The 26,081-nt window shown below is 32.3% G+C and overlaps 3 protein-coding genes across 5 annotated transcripts; 1 reads left to right on the top strand and 2 right to left on the bottom strand.

Moving 5' to 3' along the window:
* The first annotated feature begins 6,505 nt into the window (after nt 1-6,505).
* Nucleotides 6,506-8,103, top strand: LOC111713052 (proline-rich protein 27). Its single transcript, XM_023487843.1, has 2 exons — nt 6,506-6,581; nt 7,306-8,103. Exons 1-2 carry the CDS (start codon nt 6,570-6,572, stop codon nt 7,966-7,968), a joined length of 675 nt encoding a protein of 224 aa, XP_023343611.1. The 5' UTR covers nt 6,506-6,569; the 3' UTR covers nt 7,969-8,103.
* A 1,826-nt stretch (nt 8,104-9,929) lies between these two features.
* LOC111713051 (vesicle-associated membrane protein 2) lies at nt 9,930-18,324 on the bottom strand. Of its 3 annotated transcripts, none has more exons than XM_023487840.1 (6): nt 18,229-18,324; nt 12,748-12,909; nt 12,005-12,130; nt 11,642-11,780; nt 10,615-10,701; nt 9,930-10,323 (listed from the first exon to the last, which is right to left on the bottom strand). In XM_023487840.1, exons 2-6 carry the CDS (start codon nt 12,883-12,885, stop codon nt 10,307-10,309), a joined length of 507 nt encoding a protein of 168 aa, XP_023343608.1. In that variant the 5' UTR covers nt 12,886-12,909; nt 18,229-18,324; the 3' UTR covers nt 9,930-10,306. The 3 variants fall into 3 exon arrangements, with proteins under 3 accessions (XP_023343608.1, XP_023343609.1, XP_023343610.1); XM_023487841.1 differs by lacking the exon at nt 18,229-18,324 and adding an exon at nt 13,246-13,606; XM_023487842.1 differs by lacking the exons at nt 9,930-10,323; nt 10,615-10,701; nt 11,642-11,780; nt 12,005-12,130; nt 12,748-12,909 and adding an exon at nt 13,522-14,792.
* A 1,851-nt stretch (nt 18,325-20,175) lies between these two features.
* On the bottom strand, nt 20,176-25,634 carry LOC111713055 (uncharacterized). The gene is made up of 6 exons (XM_023487845.1): nt 25,540-25,634; nt 23,941-23,982; nt 23,084-23,134; nt 22,249-22,310; nt 22,087-22,113; nt 20,176-20,581 (listed from the first exon to the last, which is right to left on the bottom strand). The coding sequence occupies exons 1-6, from the start codon at nt 25,603-25,605 to the stop codon at nt 20,521-20,523; spliced, it is 309 nt and encodes a 102-aa protein (XP_023343613.1). The 5' UTR covers nt 25,606-25,634; the 3' UTR covers nt 20,176-20,520.
* Nucleotides 25,635-26,081: the final 447 nt, after the last annotated feature.

The following is a 26,081-nucleotide window of genomic DNA, read 5'->3' as shown; positions in this document are numbered from 1 at the left end:
TAGTAAGTTTTAATGCACCTTAATTTTTAACAATTCAGTGGGTCCCTCTAAAACCAAAGAAGTGAAGTTTTAATTTAAAATTTATTTGCGGATTTTTTAAAAATATATTTTTGAGCCATGATGAATTTTGATACAATGATAACCAGAAAACTCTGGAATAGGAAGTCGACTTTTAAACTCAAATAATGACTTTTAATAGCACATTGAACATGAGGAACAGTAATTTCGCGATGTAAGCAGATTCATTTTACTTAATAAGTAATTCTAAAACTTTCAAGTAAAGCTATATGCTTTAAACAACATCAAATGCACTTCAGAAATGGTATAATGTCGTCTTCCTATTCCGTAGTTTTCTGGTTATGACTGTAAAATTGTGGAAAATATTAGAAAATACATTTTTCAGCAATTTTTCCAGAATTTTAATTTTCAAAAAAAATTTGGTTTTCCGGATTTTTTTTTATGTAGATATGTTCCAAAATTTGGAATTTGCTACCAAAATAAATTCTTAAAATTTTGTGCAAAATAACGTTAATCCCGTTATCTTATTTTAAAATTGAATTTATGAGTAAAATATGCACTAAGGATGTCATTATATCTCACCGGCCCGTGGGTTCCCTAAAAGGATTATTGCTTTATGTTGCTTTTCAAGCCTCCGTTTGTTCTTCGTACACCGTTAAACTAAAATTTCCTCAGATTTTTCTTTTAGTAATTAGTATCGATGAATTTCCAGAATAATTTAAATCAAATTTTGTTCCACCGTGATAGGCGATTATTACAATACAATGAAGATGAATTTTCTGTGCAATATGGTACATATATATATAGGATTGTCTTGTTTTGTTATATAGATTTATACAATTTTTATTGTTAAGAAGCTTTTTTCGAATTACAAGTAATTACAAGTAATCAACGAGAACCTTTTTTGCTTCTCTTGATTTCTTTGTTAATTTGTATCTGTATGCTGTTAAACAACTTGATAAAATCAAAATTTGAATTTAATGTCGTCTTCATTGCATTGATATAATCGCCTACCACTGTAGGTGACATGTTCACACGGCTATAAACCTTCCCCGTGTTCACGAGAGAGCTAGATTGGACCTGCAGGTCGGTTCAGTCGTTTTGACGTTTAGTGGATACATACACCCCAACAGACAAACCAACATATATATAATCCAAGTTTAGATAATGCTCTGTCTAAAAATAGTTTTGTTTGAAGTTATCTAAAGACGTTAAATTTCCAGCTTTGAAACTTGTATATTTATACTTCAAGTGCAACAGTTTTATTCTTCTACACATTGATTAATAACAACACAGATAGAACACCAGATGCCGTCTTTTCAAGATTTATGGGCTTTTAGTTCACGATAATCCTGAGGCAGCCAGGCAGAAAGGAGTTACCCGCATGCGGCGTAGAACAGGTCCTTTCTCTCTCTAGTGTTCTATCTGTGTTGCTATTAATCTATGTTACTATGCATCTGCTTCAAATTGCATAATTAGATGAAATCTTATTTTCTTGTTTCTAACCATTAATTTTCCAACAAGCGTTTAAATGCTTAGAACACAGCAAAATAAAATTATGGTAAAAATGTAATTTCTTTGACTCTAAATGGTCTTTTTTGTCATGTACTTGTTTGGAATACCTGTTTTTATTGGATGTAAAAACATGAATTAAAGAAACTCGTTGGTAACAAATTTGAAAATTGGGCTGTACCTAATGCCTTACTCCATTAATACTTTAGTCTGTATCAATCCAGATACATACAACTCTCTCTGTATTCTTAAGTATGTATAGGGTTGTTAATTGTTTTTGAAAATGATCATTAAACGATCTTTTTTTTTGTTTTCCCATCGTTTTTTGTTTCGTTTTCCGATCATTTTAAAAACAGTTGTTTTAAAAACTTTTTAAAAAAACGATAGTTTTTAAAACGATCGGAAAACGAAACAAAAAACTATAGGAAAACAAAAAAAACGATAGTTTTTCAAAAAAAATGAAAACGTTAACATCCCTAAGTATGTATCAATCCAGATACAACTCGCTCTCGAACTCTATCCTCTCCAATAATACTTTAGTATGTATCAATCCAGATACAACTTGCTCTTAAACTCTATACTTCTCTACCGAGAACTAATATGTCTTACCGTAATCAAACAGAGTTCATATTCAACTAACTTTTTTTTGGGTTTAATGGTACAGGTAAAAATGTAATTTACCAATAGGTCTATTCAGAGATTAACGATATAGGGGTTATTACTATATTTGTTAAAATTGGGTGGGAGGGAAGGAATGTGGATCATTATAGGGCTAACGATCCCTATAATATCCATACTTTGATTTCGTTCTTGTCTTGTCTCTTGTATACATCTATTCTTGTCTTATTTCTGGTTGGGTTGCTCAGAAAACCATGCTATTTATTTTCACTTCTTAACTCCATAAATACATCTATTCTAACTAGCCTTGTTGTACCTTTTTGTAAACTTCCTTCACTTTAGCTGATGCAGAAGAGATTTTTCTGATAATTTCACCAATTTTAAACTTGGACATCAGTGGCTTGTCAATTTTTCTTCCCTTCTTTAACAGTAAGGGTTCCTTGATTTTTCTTTCATTCTTGAGCATCAATGTTTCCTCAAATTTTGTTTCCTTCTTGAGCATCAATGTTTCCTAGATTTTTTGTCTCTTTTATTAACATCATTGGTTCCTTAATTTTTCTTTCCTTCATTACTGTCATTTGCTCCTCAATTTTTCTCTCCTTTGTTAACATCATTGGTTTCTCAATTTTTCTCTCCTTTATTAGCATCATTTGTCCCTTTCCTTAGATAAACAAATATCACAATGTTTTACTAATCTTCGGTTCTTTTCACATGCTGATCTTACAAAAAACATTCTCTGAAATTTGTCTAATGTACGCTAACTCCTCGATGTCCTGCTACTATTCCCTCATGCCAGATCTTAAATGCTTCCTTTAATTTCACTTCCAGTATACAGATTTGTTGAGCATCATATGGTTTGGTTGGATCAATTTGTTCATTATACAGAAAACGCCATTAAGCATCACAAATAACATAGGATTAAATAACTGTCTCAGGAGGATTATAAGAGTGTTCCCAGTTATATGAAATACTCCCACCAGAAGATCATGAACTCACTGTTTGTTATGGAAAAATGTGCTTTAGGTTCAAGTAATATGCTGAGTTGGGTCTTCAATTTGGATGGAATGCTCAGCGATGTACAGTCCAGATGAGCAGAATTGTTAGATGATCTCAACCCCTTGGGATTTGTCTCAAGGGAGTTTTCAATGATCAAGGAGTTTATCCTTATCAGCTTAACTATAGAGTATTTCACCCTCATTATCATTGTAGCCGTCCTGATTTTTGGTTTGACACCCTCAGTTGCTTATCTCATCATTAGGATCCCATTAGACTGGGGCCGACTTTGGAATAAAAAGAAACCTACAGTTGAAGCGATGAGGTTGGGAGCCTTGTTGGCTAATGAGGATGCTGTATAATTGAAAGCTAGCCCTATTGTTAAAAAACTCCCTCCCCCCCCCATTTAGCAAATATCGTAGTAAACCCTATATCTGTAAACCTGAACGTACCTATATTTATCTTACAATGTACATTATCTGTAAACTAGTTATGCTCATTATCAATTAACTACTCTTGTAAATCACTACGTAAAACTTGTATTATGATTTAGCCTAATTACGCGCGTTAAATTTACCTGTATCATAAGACTCAAAATATACTTTAGTTGGAATAATACTCTGATTGATTACGGTGTGAGAGTAATATATCCGAGTGTAGCAAACGGGACAGATTTGAGTTGTATCTTGTAAAAGAGATACCTGAGAATATAGATAGAGTCGTATCCGGTTTGATATTGACTAAAGTATTATTGAGGAACCTGGAGTTCTAAATTGAGTTGTAACTTGTAAGACAGATACCTGAGAATACAGATAGAGTCGTATCGGTTTGAAATTGTGGAGTTTTATCTTGCAAGACATATACATAAGGACACGAATGGTTATACCTGGATTGGTACTGATCTAAAAGTATTTGTTGGAGTAGGGCATTAACTACAATCATATTATTGGAGAAAAAAATGTATGCTCTCCTCGGGACCATTTCCTGTGTACACCCCTAGTTCATTTAAATAAAATCCAATTGCTTAGGGATTCTCAGAGATAGGGACGGCATTCACGTACAACCGGTGTACATTTGAATATCCATAATGGGCCAACCTTTGCGAGCCTAGTTTGGAATGTACCTACAATTTACAATTACTAATTAGTAGCAGAGCTGTGTGGCATTGTTTATTTTTTGGGAAGGGGAGAGGGGTGGGGGGTCGTGGTCCCGTGGAGCAGAATTAGAGATAAATATGTCTGCTACATGTTAAATATGGGTTTTACAACACTTGTAAATTACACCCTTGTCAAAACGGCTTAACCGATTGGAACCAAATTTTGTGTGGGACATCACATGACCCCAGGGAAAGTTTAAGGATGATCAAAATTTCAAAAATTAGCCTCCAACTAAATTGGAATTTCATTAAATTTTGAAAATCCACGATTTTTTTTTATAAAATCCGCGAACTTTTTTACAATGTATACAATTAAAGAGAAAATGTTCACAATTGTTTTAGAAAATGGGTGCGAAGCGCCCTGAAAGCCTAGTTAAATAAATTCAAATTTGATTCATTATATTGGTTATATGCCCTAAACAATATTGTACTTATTGCGCCGTAATTCAAGCATTAAACAAAGGCTTTGCGTTTGACCGGGGTTTCATTCTTATTCCCTGGGTTTTTAGCATATATACAGTACTTTACCACAAAATACATAGATGGTATCATAACGCCTTGAAATATAAGAACCGTTTAGATATTCACAATGAAATTGTTTTTTTTTTTATTACAGTAGCTGATGGTTTTTGTTTTATCGGAATGTAATTGTGTAAATAAATAAATGTGGATATTTTAACTTTTTTCGTTGCAAACTTTTTCAGTCTGTATCTATGTGGGGAGATTTGAACGGTGAACTAATAACAAATTACATCTAGTATCCACACATCTGATTTCGTATGCATACGTATTTAAAACTTCGATTACATATTGGTGTAAACCATGGTAAAACTTACTTTAGATTGAAATCTTGATGGCTTTAAAAAAACAGTTGAGAAAAACGTGTTAAAGGGAGTGACCGGCTATGTAAGGTGGTTGAACTAAGTATGCAGTGTTGTGGAAAACTTCTTTCGGATTCATTTGAGACATACTAAACTTTTTAAAGATCTGTAAATCATGAGTTTGAGCGCAAATTTGACGTTCAAAACTCCTACTTTGGGGGTGGATACGTTTTCAGAATTAGTTTTTTTTTAATTATTAAATAACGACGACATAAAATGTAACATGTTCTTCAATAAAGTACAGACGTCATTTATCGGAACAGGTTGAAAAAATAAAAATTAGCTGTTATAATCAAAATAAATATACATATTTATTTTAAATTTATTTTTAGTCCTGAAAATGGTTCCTCATTTTTCGTGTGGTTTTCTGCAGATTTTCCAGAACTATTATTGAAAAAACGACTTTTGACGAATTTAAAGAAATCTGCGAATAAATTCAAAGAAAATAAGAAACTCAATATAATAATAAAAACGAAATAATTGATTTTAGCATTGATTTATTGACAAATTTCTTTTGAGAAATATATTCCCAACCATCTAATTATAGATTACTGTGTGATTTTTACTTTATTTTTCGTCGTCGTTATTTATTAATTTAAAAAACCCCGATTCTGAAAGGATTTACAGATCTTTTAAAAGTTTAGTATGTCTCAAATGAAAGACGTTTTCCACAACACTGCATACTCAGTTCAACTACCTTACATTGCCGGTCACTCCCTTTAAGTAATTTTGTTGAACCAATGTAGTCTATTTCTCTCTCTCTCTTATTATCTAATGTAAAATCACAACCAGACAAGTTATTCAAGGTAAGTCGGTAAATCCCCATAATTTTGGTCTTGTCTGGTCTAGTGAGAGCAGGTGGAAATACATTTTACCGCATCTTTTATATCAAAATTAAAACTACACATTTTTATAAACATCTTGAATCCTTAAATGCACTTTACTTTATATGTCTTCTTTTAAAAATTATCTATATAGTACAGATATACGTTTTATAAAAATCTTGTATGCATTTCAAAATTGATTATATGATTATGATTATATATTCTAAAAATAGACGCTTTAGAAGCTTCGGGCATTTATATTTGATCCAAAACAAAACAGGCCACTCCACTTCATAACTGTGAGAACAAGTAAAAAATGTTCACACAAAAAAACTGTCGTCATTGTTTAATAAATTATTTCCTTTTATATATTTTTTCTTTTATAATCTTCATTGTTTAGCAGACAGGCGTTCAGATCCTGACCATGCTTTCATTTTTAATAGCTGGGCGTTGTATATTAGGCAAGGGAGGGGGGAGGGGCTCTTGCCGGTTTAGTGGGCGGGGCATATAGTGGTTATATATTCTGTTGCTTTGGTTTTATTCACCAGTTCAACGTATCCATCCACCATGAAAACATTGGTATGTGCATGCGCGCTTATAATCAGCATAAAACCAGAGCCGTGCAATTAAACTGCTAAAGATTTTGGTTGTGTGGGGGAAAATATTCTAATTACTCCCCCCCCCCTCTTCTTTCAGAGCGGGGAAATAAGTCATGAGGGGCGATTAAAAGATTTAAAATTAAAACCTTTACCTTTACCCACAAAGGATGAGACTTCAGACTCAGAGACGACTGTTAGGAATTTTTACTTGTTTCCTTATATTCATGATTCCCTCCAACTGTAAACTTGTTTCTTTCTTTGTCATATCATTTAGTAAGCAATTTAAAGACTACAGTCAAGGCAGAAAACTTCATTTAACACTAGAATCTTCATACTTTAAGAGATTCATGTCTTCTTCACAGTCTCATGTTTACGTACTATACCTAATATAAAAGTTACAAAGGTTTTAACAACAAAAACCCAGAGCTAAATTTAAAAAATTGAAGAAAAAACAAATTCTAGCACATTTTTACTATGGCTTTTGAGTTTCTTGCTTTATTTTTATTTTATTTTTTTTATTTTTCCCTTTATATTTATTTTTTCTTTGTTGCTGCAAGTACTGACACCTTAAACTTAACTATTTTTCTCCTTTTACCAGAGAAATTTATTTAGAAGATAAATAAACAATTAACAGGAATTATATGAAATATTTAAAAATCACCATTACAACTATTTAAAGCTAAATAATTTTTGATTAATCCTAGATTGTTCTTTTCTGCGCCACAGTTGCCCAGAGTGCTCCTCACCTCTACTCCCCCTACGCCTACCACCATTACCCTACTCTAGCTAAAAGCACAATAACCTACCAAACATCCGGTTTCGAGAAGGTTGATGCGGAAACACCAGCAGATGCCGTTAAAATAGAGCTTGTTCAAAGACAGCATCAGCATGAGATCCTAACTCCTACCTACGCTGCTGCTCATTACGGCTATGCTGCTCCTTTTGGGTATGCTGCTTCTCCTTACTATAACCATGCAGTTGTAAATACTCCAGCTGTAATTCCTAAATACACTTACACCCTCGCTGGTGTCCCTTTTAACATTCCTGTTGCTGCTGCTCCTGAGGCTGCTCCCGAAGTTGTTGCTGAGGCTGCACCCGAAGTAGTTGACGAAGAGGTTGATTCTAAGGCAGCTGAGGAGCCTGCTGCCGAAGAGCCTGCAGTTGTAGAGGTTGCTGCTGAAGAGCCCGCAGCCGTAGAACCTGCTGCTGAAGAGCCTGCTGCTGATGAGCCTGCTGCCGAAGAGCCTGCTGCTGAAGAGGTTGTTGCCGAAGAGCCAGTAGCGGAAGAGGTAACTGCTGACGAGCCTGCTGCAGAGGAAGCTATTACAGAAGCTTCATCTGAAGTTGATCTTAGAATAGCTGAATAAGATGCGAGAGAAAAGACAATTAAGACAGTTTTCTAAAATCATAAGACGAATAGGTCAAAGTAAAGCCATTTTTATTATAGAATTTGGTTTCTTGTTTTCATGTCGTGGAGTAAAAATAAAAGAATGCTACATTAATTTTTTTGCTTTTAATATAGTGATTCATATTTTTATAGAATACTTTATCATATTTGATATTTTAAGTGCAAAGAGTGTCGCGCCTCTTTCTTGTAAAATTTTTAGTATTGAAATGTTTCTTTTCAACTTCAAGCCGTCATTTTTCTTCGTGCATCATAAAACTAACATATCGTCAATTTTCCTTAGATTAAAAAAATTTAAATCGACAATTCTCTCTACAAACTCAAACTTATTTAATATTTCACTTTGTCATTGGGATTTGCCAAGCCAGCATTGATCTTGGCCGTCTTCAAAGCCAAACCGCAGAGGTTGTCAACTTTTCTGGCATTATTTCTAAATCATACAAAATCAAGTTGCAAATTGATAGGTATTAATAGCTCAGGCATTTGGATGACAGATTTATTTATTCAGATGTACACAAACAATTTTTTGACCTTGAACATTAAAACTTCAGATACAAACTTGTTTTCCCCGAATGCAATTTATTTCTAAAGAGTTTAATATTTCTAATTAATTCCATTTTTGTGGTATGGCTTTATAAAATAAATGCATTTCTTTCGGCTTAATCAGATAACAATATCATTATAAATGAAATATTAGGATTCATTTAATATCAGCATTCGTTGTATAATTGCAGCGTAATTGCGTAATATTGTTTATTTGTTATGATCAGATAGTTACATATATTCCTGTTTCGAGGATTTTTGATAATGAAGACGACATTTTATATTTTCCAGGAATGTTCAAAAATCCAGTGCCAGCGAAATATTATTTTAAAAAACAAAATCAAAAATATTATTAAGTATTAACTTTATACGAATGCGTCGAAAAATAATCGATGGCTATTGTTTGTAATATCTGAATTCTGAATGATTTGTTTGGAATTAAAAATTGATTATTTTACCTTGCAACTTTCTTAATTTGTATGGACGCTATGCTTTTCAACATGAGTCGTTTAACAATTTTCTCCTTATGGACGCAACAGATAGAAGTTAGTAGTATGATTTCGCGAACACTTCTTTTAAGATCATTAAACATTTGTAAAAATACACTTCATGGGGCAGACTCCACTTCATAGTGACAAGTTGATAAATATTTTTAAACCCATTTGCAGTAAATATAGAAACAATATTAAAACAAAATGCTGATATCAAATGAATCCTAATATTTTCTTTTATAAAGTTACACTCTCCACTAAACTTTTCCTCCTTCCCGGTCACTCCCTTTTAAAATAGTGTCCAGCTATTAGCAATATTCAAAATGTTATCCTTTACTATTCCGCAAACCAGTTATTTTGAAATCTACTGTATTTCCGCCAGCCAAAAACGGATTTCTTCATAAGTATATCTGATCTAAAAATCAGACTATTTCTTATTTACGTTAGTAGTACGTTAACGATATACTATTTTAATGATCCTATTACCTTAGAAACAGAACCGTTCCTTCCTTTTTTAAGAATGTTAACCACTTTATTTCATGCAGTATACTGTGTGTACATCATATGTAGGTAAAAATACGCCAAATATGAGGAAATAAATAAGAATTAAACTGAATTTTTAAATCAGAAATACTAATGAGAAAGTTCAGTTTTGGCTGGTGGAAATACAGTATATATCACTGTTTATGATGATATGACAAAATTAGTATAAATAGTTTCCCTTATCAATGTTCCCACATGTTTTTTTTTATTTCAATGTGTATTTTTCCTGTCTTTTTAATAAGCTTTTTTTTAAAGACTTCATCTTCATTTTTTTTCTTCCCCCAAGCTGTGTTCTTCCCAGTTTCAAGTACATAAAAAAGGTGTTTTCTTTTCTTAATTTTTGATGTTCAATTTTCTGGCACATTTATTTGTTTAGCAAACCAACCTGGTAAGATTACACAAACTTTGCTTTTTAAGTAATTTATATCAGAAGGCGACATTGCATTATTAGTGTCTCCTTAGTCCTTAGTCCCGGAATCAGAGATCAGAGGGATACAAATTATATATTTGAAATAATGTATGATTTATTCATTTTATCAACACATCAATAATCTTTAATAGGTAATAGGACATGAAAAAGAAAACAGAAATAAAATTTTCAATAAATTCTTAACAAACCGAAAATTAGAACGGGTCGGGTAAATGTTTGAATATATTTTGAAAGTAAACGGATAACACTTAATTCCGTCCGTCAAAAGCTTATTTTGTTCAATTTTGTTGAATTCAATCGTCTCCAGCATCTGAAATTGGAAAATTGGAGCGTGGGTTACTCACAAAGAATGAGAATTCAGAGACGAATCTACAGAATTTATTTGGCCTTTTTTACATTCATTGATTCCTCAGCCAGATCATAGATTCGAAATAGAAATCCGAATTAAACCGTTAAATCGCTAAATTTAAATAGTTTGAGGTCGTCATTAAATTATCATCCTTTGTGAATAACCTGCAGTAGGAGTTATTATTTTGTCTTAAAGTTTTTACTTAATATTTCAAATGTTAATTTTGTATATATATATATATATATATCTTACCGCCACTTGTCTCAGCGGATTCTGATCCATCTCCTGCGGCGGGTGCCGCCGGTTGTTGAGGAGGAGGAGGCGGTGGAGGGTAATAACCTTAAAATAAGTTTATAGATTTATAAAGCCATGAAGGGCTTCTTCTATAGTCAAACATGTTATTTTCTAATAGAAATTGTATTTTTGTCATAAATGACAAAAATGTTTATTATGTGAAATTGTGAATAGTTATCAACAGGCCATGTTTTGATTGACCTTTAGCTGATTGGGAAACTTGATAAAACAAAACATCAATGCTCTTTTTAAGTTATGCAAATACAAAAAATGCACTAAAAGAATAAATATTTTAACTATTTATTTGGGGATTATTATAACGGCTGTAGCTCGGAATGCATAATGAAATGCATTGCGCATATTCTAAACTTTGGTTTAGAAATCCGAAGAACAATAAGGTTTAGTACAACAGTTGTGTACAGTTGTGTACAGGGAAAGTAATTCCAGGCAAAGCTGGGTATCTTAGTTTTCAATTTCTCAAATTAACGCTTGTGAATGATTACCAAAATACTTTTCTTTTATTAAACATCTAGATATATATTTTTTAAATATATTTCTAAGAATAAAAAAGTACAACCCTGTTTTTAATATTAACAGAAAAGTTCCAAAATATATTTATTGTTAACCAGTGTACCTGGCGGTGGTCCATACTGGGGACCAGTGTACCTGGTGGTGTCCATATAATGGACCACTGTTCCTTGTGATGGTCCGTATTGTGGACCAGTGTAACTGGTGATGGTCCATATTGTGAACCACTGTAACTGGTGGTGCTCCATATTGTGGAACAGTTTACCTGGTGGCGGTCCATATTGTGGACCAACGTACCTAGTGATGGTCCATATTGTGGACCAGTTTACATGGTGGCGGTCCATATTGTGGACCAGTTTACCTGGTGGCGGTCCATATTGTGGACCAGTTTACCTGGTGGTGGTCCATATTGTGGACCAGTTTACCTAGTGATGGTCCATATTGTGGACCAGTTTACCTGGTGGCGGTCCATATTGTGGACCAGTGTCCATAAAGAACTTCCAGTATAGAAGACCTAGAACAATGGCTCCGACAACACAACCAGCAATAATAGATTTCAAGTTCTCAAGCCAGAACTTGTTCTTCATTGCAGCAGCCTAGATAAATGAGATAAATAGATATCTTAATATCTTCCTTTACACCCTTATCATGGCGGAAGGGGTCAAACAGTTAAATTGCTAAAGCATAAATCACAATGTATTCTTCCGTATTTAAGGGGAGAATACGATTTTTAGGTTACGAGGTCTTGAGAACGTTATCAAACTGAAAACTTAAGTTTTCGAATGAAAAAAATTTAAAAGTTTCAAATTATTTCTCATACCTGTTTCTCAAACTGAGCACAACCGTCCTGAAGTGCATCTGCGCGCTCCTCCAGATCTCCCAGTTTACGGTCACGGTCAAGTACGTTCTCCACGTTCTTGTGCATGATGCCGATTACCTCTTCGACCTGCAAAGACAAAAATATGAACATAAGGAAAATTGAAACTTGATATTCTATTTCCGACCTTCTTCGGGTTAGATATTTTTCAATTTTTTTTTTTACTCATTTCAAACAGTATAGTTTTTTTGTAATAAAAATGATTTTAATCTTATTCAAAGCATATTTTTAACGGTATTCAAACCTTATAGAAATCCAACGTATGGACCCGCTACGTATAGCATGACATGGCGTATTTTCCGGGAGAACATTTTTTATATTTTTGAAAATTAAATTATCAGTGTAAAGTAAATATAATTTTCATAAAATCCTTTTATTTAAATGGTCAAACGAAATTTTATGAAATCATATTAGCATTACTGGAGAACTTTTTTTTATACTTTTAAGAATTTTTTCCAAACCTAAAATGTACGTATTAAACTATTTTGCTCCTTTAATGTTTAGGTTATGTTAAAAAAATAGAAATTATGATAATGATAATGATAAGCTACAATATTTTACAAAAACGTTTAATTTTTCAAAAATATAAAAAAATGTTCTCCCGGAAAATACGCCATGCATTGTTGCTATACGTAGCGGATCCATACGTTGGATTTCTATAAGGTTTGACGCCGCTTTATATTTACCTGGGCCTGTTGTTGTGCCATCTTCCTTGCTGCTTGAATCTGTCGAACCTCAGCAGGTCCAGGGATAGGCTTCCCATCTGGTCCTAGAGGGCGGGCCGGAGCATCACCGCCCCCCTTGCCGGCTGCTCCGTCACTCATTTTCTATCAGCTGTGTGCTGTACACTATTAAGAAACCTTGTTTATGTACACTGTACAGTACTGAATTAGAATGCTGTATTCAGATTCCTTAAATTAACCTTGTACAGTGTACAAGAAATATTTTGTGCAATTCTTTAAGAAAATGGCAATATTATGCTTATCCGAGATGTTCAAAACACATGCAAACAATTCACAGTCTTGTTCTGTGAAGATAGGTGATTCAAAATACTGCAGCAAGTCCTGTATAATTGTCGAGGGAAATGCAAAATTGGCAAATTGAAATAAAAATTACAAAGTGTCCAAATGATATTCTTTCATAACTTTTTTTTGGACGCCCTGTTTATACCTGAGTATACCTACCTGGGTAAACCTCGATATAGTCCGTTTTCTTTTCTAGTCTGATGTCTATCTTTTGGAAAGAAATACAATCTTTGAAACACTTTTAAAGTTTAGTTTTCAAATTCCAAAATTCTGCCGCCAACATTATTTGTTTTTATCAAAAGAACATTTATCTCATTAATCTAACCATTCAATTCTTTTTGCGTCAATTCACATTATAACAAAGCCTTTCTATCTCGAGTATCGACCCTTTTAAAGCAAGAAACACAGAAGGATTTCTCAGTGATTTGTCAGATAAATGTTTTAACAGTTTATTGATAAACCTTTTCTTTAACCAATTATAAACAATGTTGAACATTTAGAAAATTTGAAATATTTCAGATAACTTTTTACAACATTCCAAATTTTAGTTTTAATAAATATTTGTAAATATATTAATAATCAAAGAAGATTTTTACTAATTTAAGATGACATTTTCTTGCATGTAAGCTTTCTTAAAGCAGATAAGGTTGAAAATAGAAAAAATGAGTATTTGAATCAGATGTTTCAAAAATTAAACTTTATAGATTAAGCTTTATTCATTCTTCAGGTCATAATTAAGTCAAGCAAAAAAATTCTTATGGATATTAATAATTGCCTTTTTTTGTTCAAATATAATAATTAACTTTACTCTGAGAGGAGAATGAAATTAAGATAATAATATCTAGGTCGGGGAAATAAGTAGTACATTATACATTATAGATATAATGGAAAAAAACACTGAAAAAGATATTGTTCAGTGTATGCTCATATACACGTAAGAGTGGGGTGTTCTGAAGCTTATGTAAATAATTCTCTAATATTTTTAAAGTTTAATAACTGAGTATTTTAAAATTTCCACCTGAACAAATAAGATAGATTAAAAAAAAATAAAAATCTGGTCAGTGTAATTGTAAGGGTAATTGCAGAGAGATGAAGGGGCATGGATTACGAGAAACAATTTTTTGCGAAGTTAGAACATTATCGAAATCACTCTATGTTGGATCCGAAAGTAGGTCGATTACGAATTTTGCCGTTAATGTTTTTATGAGTCGTCGCTAGCATCGTCTTCGCCGCCGACAGGGGCCTTCTGCGGGGCACCGTTTTGCGGAGGGGGTGGAGGATAGTAGTTAGGAGGGTACTGTGGCTCAGGACTTGCGAAATAATTCCAGTAGATGAGTCCCAGAAGTATGACCCCTGCAATACCACCTATGACAATCATCTTCATGTTCTCCATCCAAAACTTGTTTTTCAGTTTTCCAGCACTTTTCTCAAACTGGCTGGCGCCATCTTGCAGAGCATCAGCTTTCTCATCCAACTCATTCAGTTTCTGGTCTCGCTCTAGAACCTTCTCAACATTGTTCCGCATAATCCCAACTACTTCATCAACTTGAGCCTGTTGTTGGGCCATTCGCTTCTGAGCCATGATCTGTTGCATCTGTGCTGGGCCCGGAAGAGGTTTTCCATCGGGTCCAAGAGGACGACCATCAGGCCCTACAGTTGGTTTGTTTTCTCCCTTTTCAACATCCGCCATTTTTGGGCACTAATACCTGCAAGCAAAAACATGCAAAATTCCAAGTCTCTTATTTGGAATTATTATACCAACTCATTCAGAAGATTTTTGAATTATTTTTTTTTCAAGAATTCTGATTTTGAATGAGTTGGTATGTAGTTTCAAATTTTGGGGTCATTTTCCCAGGATAAAGATAAAAAAGCTTGAAATGTAAGGAAGGCAAAATACAATACTTGTGCCAGAAAATACTTGTGCTCCCATGCAAAACCAATGTTTTGGTTCTGTTGCTTTTTATTCAAAATATTTATTTTTACATTTAAAAAGACCAAAAAAAAATTAAGATTGAAAGATAACCCACTTGTAACAACTGCAGCGCCCATGAAAATATTTTTTAATAATTTGACTGAATAATTTCCAAAAAAGTATTCAGTGTATTTTTAGGATATCTTAGAATTACTTAATGGAGAAAATTACAAAACAATCACAAATTCTTTAATGTTGTGTTTTTTTTATATATTTGAACAATATACAGTGTGTCTCGCAAAACATGGCAACTGTAATTAGCTTAGTTTCCAATATCAATATTTTGATAGTTATGCAACACAAAGATAATAATAAAAGATAATAAAGGGAATGTAGGCGTAATTTAATGTGACGATGGTTAATTTATAAAGTGGTAAAATGTTCGATTCATAACGTCAAATTTTAAAACCATTGTGTATGATCAAGAATGATTGAGATTTATCTTTCCTTTCAATGAAATATTTTTCAATTATGATTTCTTTTTAAATTGACCCACGTATATCTACTTCAGAAACAATGGAGGAAATCGTTCAAAATTAAATACTTTTCAAGGTAGAAAAACGACGTTATCTTCTACATTATTGATCAGATAAAGGTTTACAAAGTATCGTTGTGAATAAGCCATTCTCCTCTTTAATTGGAAGGTCAGTTGAAATTACAAGGACAGTCCCTTTAAAAGTCCTTTTGTGTGATTACTGAAGCTTGTATTTTCTCTTAGACATTTTAGATAAAAATCGTTTTTTAAAGAATCTGGTTAATATGCAGATAGATTAAATACATTTTGATGTTGGTACACATACAAACTACCAAACTATCATATTCTCAAGACAAAGACGACAACGAAGTTATCATGTTTAGTGGGCCATAATATACATTTTTTAGTTCAAATAAACAAATTTTGCAAACGTTGAAGGAATTGTGTTTTGTTTTTAATGCATCTTAAAAAGAATTTACTTTTTGTATTTTACAAGCTGTTAACTGAACACAAAACAAGATAAAAAATCATGCAAAATAAGTGATAAAAGGGGGTTGGATAGTGAAAAGGGAGTGAATTGAGTGAATGTTCTATAGCCAGGGGTGGTACAGTTCATTTGAAAATAATCCTCTTCCTTTCTATTTGGAGAGGTATCGAAAATATAAAATTATAAAAGTGAAAAGTGAGATTTGAACACTCGGAGTTGTGTAAGCCTAGTTTTTTCTAGGAACACTCTGCGTAATAATAAAGAATTACCCTTTTTTAAGAAGGTTTGCTATGAGAATATATATAGTTCTATATTTTATGGCTTCGTAATTGTTTAGGTCATATTTCACAGTATCTGTAAAATCTGTTTCTAGAAAATTAGCCCTGGCACTTTTTTATCTTAGGTGAGTTGGTATATATATATAATATAAATTTACACATATATGTGTTATAGAAAAAAAACAGAAAAAGATAAAGCAAAAGTAAAGTTTACCCCTGTACTTTGCCCGCAAGGCTTCCTTTTGCAGTTAATCAAATTACAAAGGAATTAAACAAAATACGTGGTGGTGTCTTATATAGAAGATATCAGCAGTTGATGCCAGAGGCTCAATTAAAACCCGATTTTTGTTTTTTAGATATCAATATTATCATAAAAATGCCCAATCCAATGAGACACTTAAAAATGTTTGTGGTAATCGGGGGGAAATTTGAAAATAGAAAAGGAACTGAGTTTTTTCCACAAATTCAAATTTTCTAATCCCTATATCTTTTCAACCTGTTGGTTAAAACCTTTACCATTTCAAAGGTCAGAATAATTAATCTAAATTAATTCATAGTTTGAAATATCAAAGGTCTACGACATCGGGTTGCAAATATGTAAGGATTAAAAATCAGAATTTTTGGCAAACAATTTTTTTTTCGTATACCTTCGCGTTCGTATTTTTAACGTGAAAAAAAAAGAAATTCGGGATAAATTCATGCTCATGGTATCAACAAACTGTTTTAAAAGATATTTATCTTAAAACTATTTTGAAATACTTTTTCTATTTTTCTTTTATATTTATTTGTCTCGGGGGTCATGGTGTTTGGACTGATAGAGCTGTAGATGGCAAATATAATCATTAACTACTTTAACATCTCAGAATTTACCCAACTTAATATATAGTAGATTAGTTTTCAATCTAGATATTAGACTTTCTATTTTAACTATTTTCATATTAAAGGATTGCTTGTATCTTTTCAGCAAAATTGGACAGAACCAAATATAAAAAAAGTTTTCTAAATGAATAATATTGTAAAATATGATATATGACCGTTAAATAGACAAAAATGAGATGTCAGAATTTTGTATTATTTTTTTCGTTCAAAGAACCTTTCGTATCTTATTTTAATCAACGGATTAAGTTACTTCTTACTATGATTCTTTAAAGATCTTATCAATCAGAAGCCACAAAACTTTTCTCTTATTCAAAGAAATGCAAAAATACGAGCCAGGTTTGTTTCTCTGCTGATTGGGCAAATATTTCATAAATTTCAATAAGAAAAATTTTTTCGATGATAAAACATTTTCATTTATCTTCCGCAACTATAATTGCAGAATTTAAAAAGACATTATTATCTGCTTTCCTGGTAGACTTTTTACCTTTATTTTTTACTTTACATAAATTGCATGGAAAACCTTTTTAGATATTTTGAACATCTTTGTTCGTTTCGAAGAATTCAACCAAGAATTATTTATTTGTTAAAATTTTTATAGTAATTAATATTTTTTCTCTTAAAAAAGACAGTTCGGAATTATATTAAATGAATATTGACTATAGGCCTAAAAGTTGACACATTTCCAAATTATAAAGCCCTGCCTGAGATCAATAAAGCCCAGAGATATCACGTGACCTTGCTAAACAAACCATCTGTTCGATGTGTCACAATTCTTTAAATCAAAATTAAATTGCCAAAAAAAAAACATTTAAATCAGTAATATCAATATTTTATACTTTTCACTTTGTAGAATATCCATAGGGATTAAATACCAAAGCTGTCTGACTGCAATAAAATCCTGGCATACGGATCCGGATATAGTTAGCTACAAGGCAGAGACATATTTTTAGTACGTATTGTAGATGGGTTGATACATAGAGATATTTGAATAGGGGGGGGGGGGCAAGGGAAGGAGGGAATATTTATATTATAACTGCCTGATATTATTTACCTTGTGTTGGATAGATAAGACGAGGTTGATGAATAGAGGCTGTACTGGAGGTTGGACCTGGTCTGAGTAAACTCCCGTGACTAGAGGAGGAGGATATTGATTTAGAGGCCGCGCAGTCGTAGAAAATTCATCATCATCCTCCTCGCTACCATACTCATGGAGGATAGATAGATAGGTCATATTCGTGGGCAGGTAGGTAGATGTGTATTTTAAGAAAATAGAGGATAGAAAAAAGATTTGCAACATGCTTTTTTGTCTATAAGGGGGGGGGGGCCACATCAATCCTGTGTTGATAGAAACCAAGGCCAAATAATCTGTTCTGACAAATAAAAAAGTCTCAACAATATTTAAAACTCTGTGTGTGAAGACGACATCAATTAAAATGCACAATTATTTGTCAAAAGATGAAGCTAAGATAGGTTCTTTTGGGACAGCCTGAACAGGTTTTATATATTTCATAATCTGCGTGAATCCTCCAAAACTGATAACTTTTAAATTTACAAATCATTCTAATTAGGGCTTAAAGGGACTGTAAAGGAAAAATGAAAGGGAGTATAGGCTGAAAGCTAATCACTTTAGCTCTTGATCGCGACCCATGAAAATTATGTCTAATTTTCCTGTCTCGAGAAGTTGATATAAAACTGGGTCTTTATACGAAAATTGATATATATACAATTTTGTATAGAAATAGTAGGTTTAAACAAATCATATTCAGCAAATACGCAACCAATCTGAAAACGAATATATCCCAAAGAGACCTAATTGTAACTTAGGTTTTCTCCAATTATTATTTTATTATTTTTATTTTTTAAAAGATATAATTGATAATATTATTTATAAGTCCGTACATACGTCACAAGAACTCTTACTGAAGCTTGTATTTTCTCTTAGACATTTTAGATAAAAATCGTTTTTTAAAGAATCTGGTTAATATGCAGATAGATTAAATACATTTTGATGTTGGNGTCCGTACATACGTCACAAGAACTCCCACCAATGAGAGTGCAGTATACTGGTCACGTGATACAGACACATGACCATAAACAGGGAGATCTCTGTCCTCGATGAACCTTTTGTGCATGGAGGCCGGTGGGTCATTTTAGTAACACTAATTAGATACAAGGTGTCCCACAAAACATGAAAGTTGGTGAATAGTTTAGAATGTCTTAAACTGTATCAGATATTAAAGACTTTTTTGCAGTTCATTTCGTTGACCAATCTTTTACTCAAAAATATTATAATTTTAAACCAATTTTACAACTACTAGGCTATTAGGGCGCTTCGTGCCTATCTTCTATTTAAACTTTTAATTGTTGTTATTCTGGGCATCCATAAACCTTTAATCAGACACCCAAGCAAAGTATATATATACATAGATATAACTGTCAAATATTATTTCTTTATTCTTATCATAGAATATCAAACAACTTGATAAATTATGAGGGAAGACATTTTAAACTTTTCACCCACTGTCATGTTTCGTGGGAAACCCAGTAACAGAGCTATAGGAACCTCCTGTGGACAGCAACGTCTGTTTTTATTGAAGGACGACAAGGGAAGTTGGAGGAATATCTAGGTCAAAGGACATAGATCTTTTGCAAGGACAATGGTACATGTAGATTGTAGATTGTAGATAGTTCAATGTAGATTGTAGATTGTTCAATGTAGATTGTAAGGAAAGGAAAACTAGATATTATACGAGGTCATGTATGCACGGGCAGCCGTAGTACATTTGAAGTTCCGAGCCGGGTCAACCTTTCCGTTCCCAGTTTGTACTGTACCGTGCTCTATGGACAGGAATAGGTGGTGCAACAAGGTTGACGCGGTCAGACTTTATGCTTCATATAGGTTGAATTTACTTTCACTAAAGGGGCAGAGGTGCGTGTATGTGTAGTAATAATACTAAACAATTTGAAAACACAGGAAACGTTTATTATAAATATTTAAGTAATCAATGACAATACTTTAAAGTTAAACAAATATTTAAACGTGAATTTTAAAGATAAAAATGAGCGACATGCTGTTCCCAGTCTACTTGTGATAAAAGAATAAACTCAGTCATGGCAAAGTGGGGAAAATTTGTTGGTTTTGTAAGTTTTTCTAATTGTTATGCGTATATTTATCAAAAATCTATTTTTCATAAAATTTGCTTTTCATTCAGCTTGTAAAAATAATGGTTAAAAAATATTTCAATCATTTTTGATTGTCCAATAACCACTATAGTTACTAATTATTCAGGACAAAAGGTTGCTTTGTCCAAAATGTAGAAGAGATTAAAAAAAGTTCAAAATCTTATTTGTTTTCTATTGCTCGTCTTCGTTTCAGGAGGTACTGGTAAGCCTCGTGCAACAACCTATGAAAATTACAGTAAAGTTATATCCCTCGGCGTCAGAGATGGGCCTTGTCATTCTTACGTACATGCAGTTGTCAGCGTAAATACAGGGTTTCCCAAAAAACATGGGAATTCAGTGACGAATTCTATATCGTCTTTGTTATGAATTAGCATTGTAATACCTAATTTCAGAAGCCATAATATTATTATGTCTGCTAGAGTTAATTTTATGAAAAGAGTAAAAGACTGCAAAGATGTGTCTATGATGTCTCCGAAGGATAAACAGTGAAGGCGGATAAGTTTACTCTGTTGTATACAGCAATTTTCTTGTCTTACTAAGTACAACCGTATGCAGTCAAAACATAAACAAACAAAATGTGAACAAAGCAGACGAAACTTACAGATTACAGCTTTCTCACTATACTAAATCAAAGAATTAGTTAAAGAGACGATATCGAATTCGTCACTGAATTCCCATGTTTATTGGAACACCCTGTATATATACAATAAATTAAAGACGACTTTTCTATTTAGGTTTTAAGTTCTACAAAGCTTTTTTAGTATAATAATTTTCTTGCAGATATCTCTTGGTATGCCAAGTAAAGAATCAACAGAACGAGCTAGCCATGCTTTTCATAATAAATAAACCAAATAGATAATCTATATTTAAATAAAACATAAATTCTAATTCACAAAGAAAGTATTCATTAAGTGTGGATGTCAAGTCTGCTAGAAACATCAAGAATGGATTTACACCCTTAATATGGCTGAAAAATTCTATGTGCATTAAAATTTGTTTGATTTATTACGAGCTGACTTGTTCTAAATAATGAAATCCTTTTTTAATCTCATTAAAATTTGATACTTTTTCTGATTTAACATATTTAAGTTCAATGAATAAATTCCAGAAAATGTTTTGATTATCAAGCAAAGCTGACTAGATTTTTTAGAAATAGCAAGTTTATAACACTAGAGACTATTAGAATGAATATTAAGAAGAAGCACAAGGAATATTTAATATCAATACTTCTAATATTATTCCTATATTTAAAGAAAACAAATTAAAACTACACCATTAATATCAGGGTGTCCCAATAAGCATGGGAATTCAGTGACTAATTCGATTTCGTCTTTCAAATAATTCTTTGATTTAGTTTAATGATACCTATTAAGAAATCTGCAATCTGTAAGAGTTTCGTCTGCTATGTTTACATTTTGTTTGTTTATGTTTTGACTGCATACGGTTGTACTTAGTAAAACAAGAAAATTACAGTATACAAACAGAGTAAACTTATTCGTCTTCATTGTTCATCTTGCGGAGACATTATAGACACATCTTTAAAGTCTTTTACCCTTTCCATAAAACAAACTCTACCAGACATGATAATATTATGTCTTTTGAAATTAGGTATTACAATGCTAATTCATAACAAAGACGATATCGAATTCGTCACTGAATTCCCGTGTTTTTTGTGACACCCTGTATGTAATATGTATATATATCTTTATAATAATATGATACTTACCTCAAATCAGAGTCTCGTGCCCTATCCCTTTAACAGATACATTTAAATTTAATGCCAAGAGCCTACAAGCAGCCGCCTTTCCCCCTTTATACGCTTTATAATGTTGTTCCCCCCCCCCCTCCATGTAACGCAAAAACAACCGAATAATGTATTTATGTTTTCCTAGTGGTTCGGAGTTTACACGCAGCAGTTGTAGAACTAGAAGAATAGTTCCTCTCCTCCAACTAAAATGAGATTTATGCTTTTTAAAAATATTTTTTTAGATTTGACAACACAGGAATAAAAAAATCTGTAGCAAAAAGATTAAACAATTGTTTTGTTTTGTTTTCAACTGTTAATATTTTTCAAAAACTGATAATACCTTGTTATACGATTTAAAAAACAGTTTTTGCCGTTCGTTAACAAACTCGTTAATTTTCGAAAATCTCCGTTTCGTTAACGGAACTTTGTTCAGTCCTACTTCAGAGACGATTGTAGGAATTTATACTGTCTGAGCTAAAAACTTTAGAATGGTGGATATCGAAATCAATGCTTGATCTCCTCTTTTTCTTAATCTCCAGATTAAATATTGCTTGTTCTCCTCTTTTTATTAATCTCCAGATTAAATGACCGATTGGTATTAAGGATATTCCATTCTAAAGTGTTCAGCTCTGTTTCCTTATATTCGTGATGTCCTGCAACTATAAACATATTTCCTTCTTTGCAAAAATCATTTAGGAAGCTATTTAAAGAAAACATCCAAGGCTGAAGACTTAATTTAAACTCATGGTATTGTCATTTTAAAAGAAATTCCAGTCGTCTTCACAATCTCATCCTATGTGGGCAAAATCAATTAAGGTCATTTTGGAGGACGACATTAAATTAAAACTAAAAATTTATCTCCCAATCTCTTTTTTGAATTCAGGCCATATTTTTCTTCAACTCTGTGGTTTCTCCTCTACGTCAATACTTGAATTCAACAATTAATAATTTTTAGAATTTGAGGTGAATACTTTACCTGATTCTTTTTAGCAGCAAACTGGGATTGTAAATACGCAGGACTTAATCTCTAGCAACGTAAACTGTGTTCTTATTTTTTACTTTAGGTTTTATTAAAATATCTTTTCTTATCAATTATGAAAATAAATAAAAAATAACTTGATAAATTTCTGTTATGTTTATTCAATTTATAATTTTTTACTTCAACATACTAAAGTTGTGGATTAAATCAGTTATAAGTTAGTTGTTTAATACAGTTAAATCCTAAATGAGCCATACTTTGAAAGAATCTATCAAATGTAGTTTATTTTACGTAAATATCAGTATTTGCGAAAATAAATAAATAGCCGTGAATATGCGGGAACTGTTTTAAAGAGTTCCAATCATTAAATTAAAAAACTAAATATTTGCAACATTCCATCACCAGAAAGTGAAGAATTACGACATTTGATGAATTCTTTCGATGCATTGCTTATTTAGGGTTTAACTGTATAAATATTAGTTACCAAAATTGATCAAATTATTTGATTTAGGTTTTGATAAGGGTTTCCAGCGAAACAGAAAAATCGTATTTTTTCGAGAAATTTTCGCATTAATCTGTTTCGCGAAAAAAATCGATAAAAAAACAACTAAAAATCCGAAAATATAGCAAAAGTTTTCGGTTTTTGGCCTTTTTTCTTTTAACAGATTCGCAATTTTCGTGAAATTGTCGCAAATTTATTTTACCCGCAAAATTCGGCATCGTTGTCGCGGAAAGTTTTCGATATACAAAAAAAATTTCGCGGAATTTCGGTTTTTTGCGAAAGTGTTCTTTTGCTGGAAACCCTACTTTTGATTGATTAAAACTATTTTTACAATTGATCTAACACAATGTTCCTGCAAATTCGTACATACAGGTATTCCAAGAATATACAGCGCCTAAAAGAATTTAAATGTATTATCCAACGAGGTTACAGTGTATAGAGTGATGATGTACGCGAATGCTTTACTAATTGTATAGGCCATGAACTATACTAAGCGTACTGCATATATGTTTATTTTCAGGAGATTTTGGCCTAACCTATAGTATATAATTAGTAGTAAACAGTTGTAAGCGTACAGTACAGCTAACTGAGCACACGTATTGAAAGCTATCATCCCCCTGAGCCCGAAATTTAAAAGAGTATCGTTTAATGAAACTCCCGAGTTTCCATTTCGGGGTCTTAACATTTAAGTAGATTTTAATTTAAGAGATCCGAAGAAAAGGAGAATATGAAGAAACTATTATAAAATATAAAATATTGATATCTACAAAACTGCCTAACCCCATTCGTGAAACCTGGGTTTCAAAACTGGTTTTTATAACAATACCCTGTCTTAAGTTTTGGGCTCNGGAATTTTAATTTGTACCTGTCATCTATCGAATCTATAAAAGAACCATAGCATAAAGCATTAGTTTTTACCTTTAGGTTTTATTAAAAACCAAATCAACGAGAGTTCCCAAATACATTATATGATTTAAAGACTACATTAGGCATAGGCTTTTATTATATTTTATTATACGTAAAGAAATTCGCTTTAACCCTGTGAAGACTAGGGGATCTGAATGTTTGTTTAACGTACGACCCCTTTAAGAAAGGTTTTAGAGTAAAGGTGGTGTCGAGTTGCACTTGCAGTACATGTCCAATGACCAAATGTTCAAGGCTAGCTCATTAAAAAAATTATACAGTTAAATTGATTGGTTCAGGTACTATAGGGAGAGGTTTTAAAAAATGGCAAAAATTGTCGGAAAAACGTTTTAAAAATTCTAAAATTTGTTTTCGAAAAATAATAACAAAGAATTTATGTGACATTTAGAATAAATAACAACGACCGACCATCCTTACCCTGCGTTTAAATGATGATCGCTAGAATTGAAAACCAATACTGTGGACACTGACTTTATATACAGGAAGAACCAGAAAACTCTGGAATAGGAAGTCGATTTTTAGACTTAAGTTAAATGGATTTAAATAGTCCAATGAACATGAGACACAGCAAATGTACAGTGAGTTAAAAAACAAACATTTTACTTACAAGCGGTAAACTTACTATATCCAACAAACATCAAATGTACTTAACAGTATTGCGTTCATGTCGTCTTCCTATTCTAAAGTATTCTGGTACTATTGGCAGGTTTCGGACTAAAAAAGGCACAATAAAAACGCCGTAAACTTTTGAAAGCTAGGCATGGTATGATGAGCTCAGAATGCTCAAATGAATCCTAAAAAGTTTCTCTTCATGTTTAGCCAGAAACTCCCTTAAAACTGGACAAAAATGTTGTCCTGTGAGAAACAGAAAATAAAGATGAAAAATAAAACATGATCGTTTGAAACGATCGTTTTAGTAAATTTTTATACTTTTTTTCTATCTGGATGTATACCTTTTTATATTAGAACGATATTTGTGAGTTTCAGTATTTGCAAAAAAGCTTAGAAATGCAATAAATATTCTTACCCTTGAAAGCCCCATTGATGGCCGATAGTTTTTCATGTTTTTAGTTTTTTCCTCAGACGAATGCATGTTTTCAATCTACGATAAATTACTTTAGACTTTTGTTTTGGATAGAATCTAGGCTGAAGAAAAAAGGTTCAATTAATTTATTCAATATGATCCATCATATNCTTCCCAAACCTTCCTTTTTTTCAGTCAAAACTCACAGCTCCATTTCTTTATAACATTATACTTTATCTAATCCCGAATTAAAAGTCGATCCTGAATCCCGAAATAAAAATCCCCGTTGAGTTTCCTTGAGAATTACAGAGTGTTTATGACACTAGGACACTATTTAATCAAAATATTTGTGTTCCTATTTAATTTTTTTAACCCTCTTGTTCATATTTTGCAGAACTGACTTTTTGTCAATCTTTGTTTTATTTTTGCAAACCAGAATTCTGGAAACTGTAACGCTGATTTAACTCTTCTTATTCTACAAGTATAGGTCGTGGGAAAATTTAAAAAGGGACGAAAATAAAAATAAACCTTGTTATCTTCTTTTT

This window comes from Eurytemora carolleeae, unplaced genomic scaffold (assembly GCF_000591075.1).
Source record: "Eurytemora carolleeae unplaced genomic scaffold, Eaff_2.0 scaffold1360, whole genome shotgun sequence".
Classification (NCBI taxonomy): Eukaryota; Metazoa; Arthropoda; class Copepoda; order Calanoida; family Temoridae; genus Eurytemora; species Eurytemora carolleeae.
Note: the sequence above shows the minus strand (reverse complement) of the source record. Positions and strands in the feature narration are given on the sequence as shown.

What these genes read in the sequence shown, in the direction of transcription:
- LOC111713051 (XM_023487840.1), bottom strand. Translation starts at nt 12,885, where the DNA reads ATGAGTGACGGAGCAGCCGGCAAGGGGGGCGGTGATGCTCCGGCCCGC. An exon ending in TGGCACAACAACAGGCCCAG is followed by an intron (nt 12,131 to 12,747) that starts GTAAATATAAAG and finishes TTGTCTTTGCAG; the next exon opens with GTCGAAGAGGTAATCGGCAT. An exon ending in ACAATATGGACCGCCACCAG is followed by an intron (nt 10,702 to 11,641) that starts GTAAACTGGTCC and finishes ACTTATTTTAAG; the next exon opens with GTTATTACCCTCCACCGCCT.
- LOC111713055 (XM_023487845.1), bottom strand. Translation starts at nt 25,605, where the DNA reads ATGCATTCGTCTGAGGAAAAAACTAAAAACATGAAAAACTATCGGCCA. An exon ending in CATCAATGGGGCTTTCAAGG is followed by an intron (nt 23,983 to 25,539) that starts GTAAGAATATTT and finishes AAATTCTTTTAG; the next exon opens with GCGCTGTATATTCTTGGAAT. An exon ending in CTGTATGTACGAATTTGCAG is followed by an intron (nt 23,135 to 23,940) that starts GAACATTGTGTT and finishes TTACGTTGCTAG; the next exon opens with AGATTAAGTCCTGCGTATTT.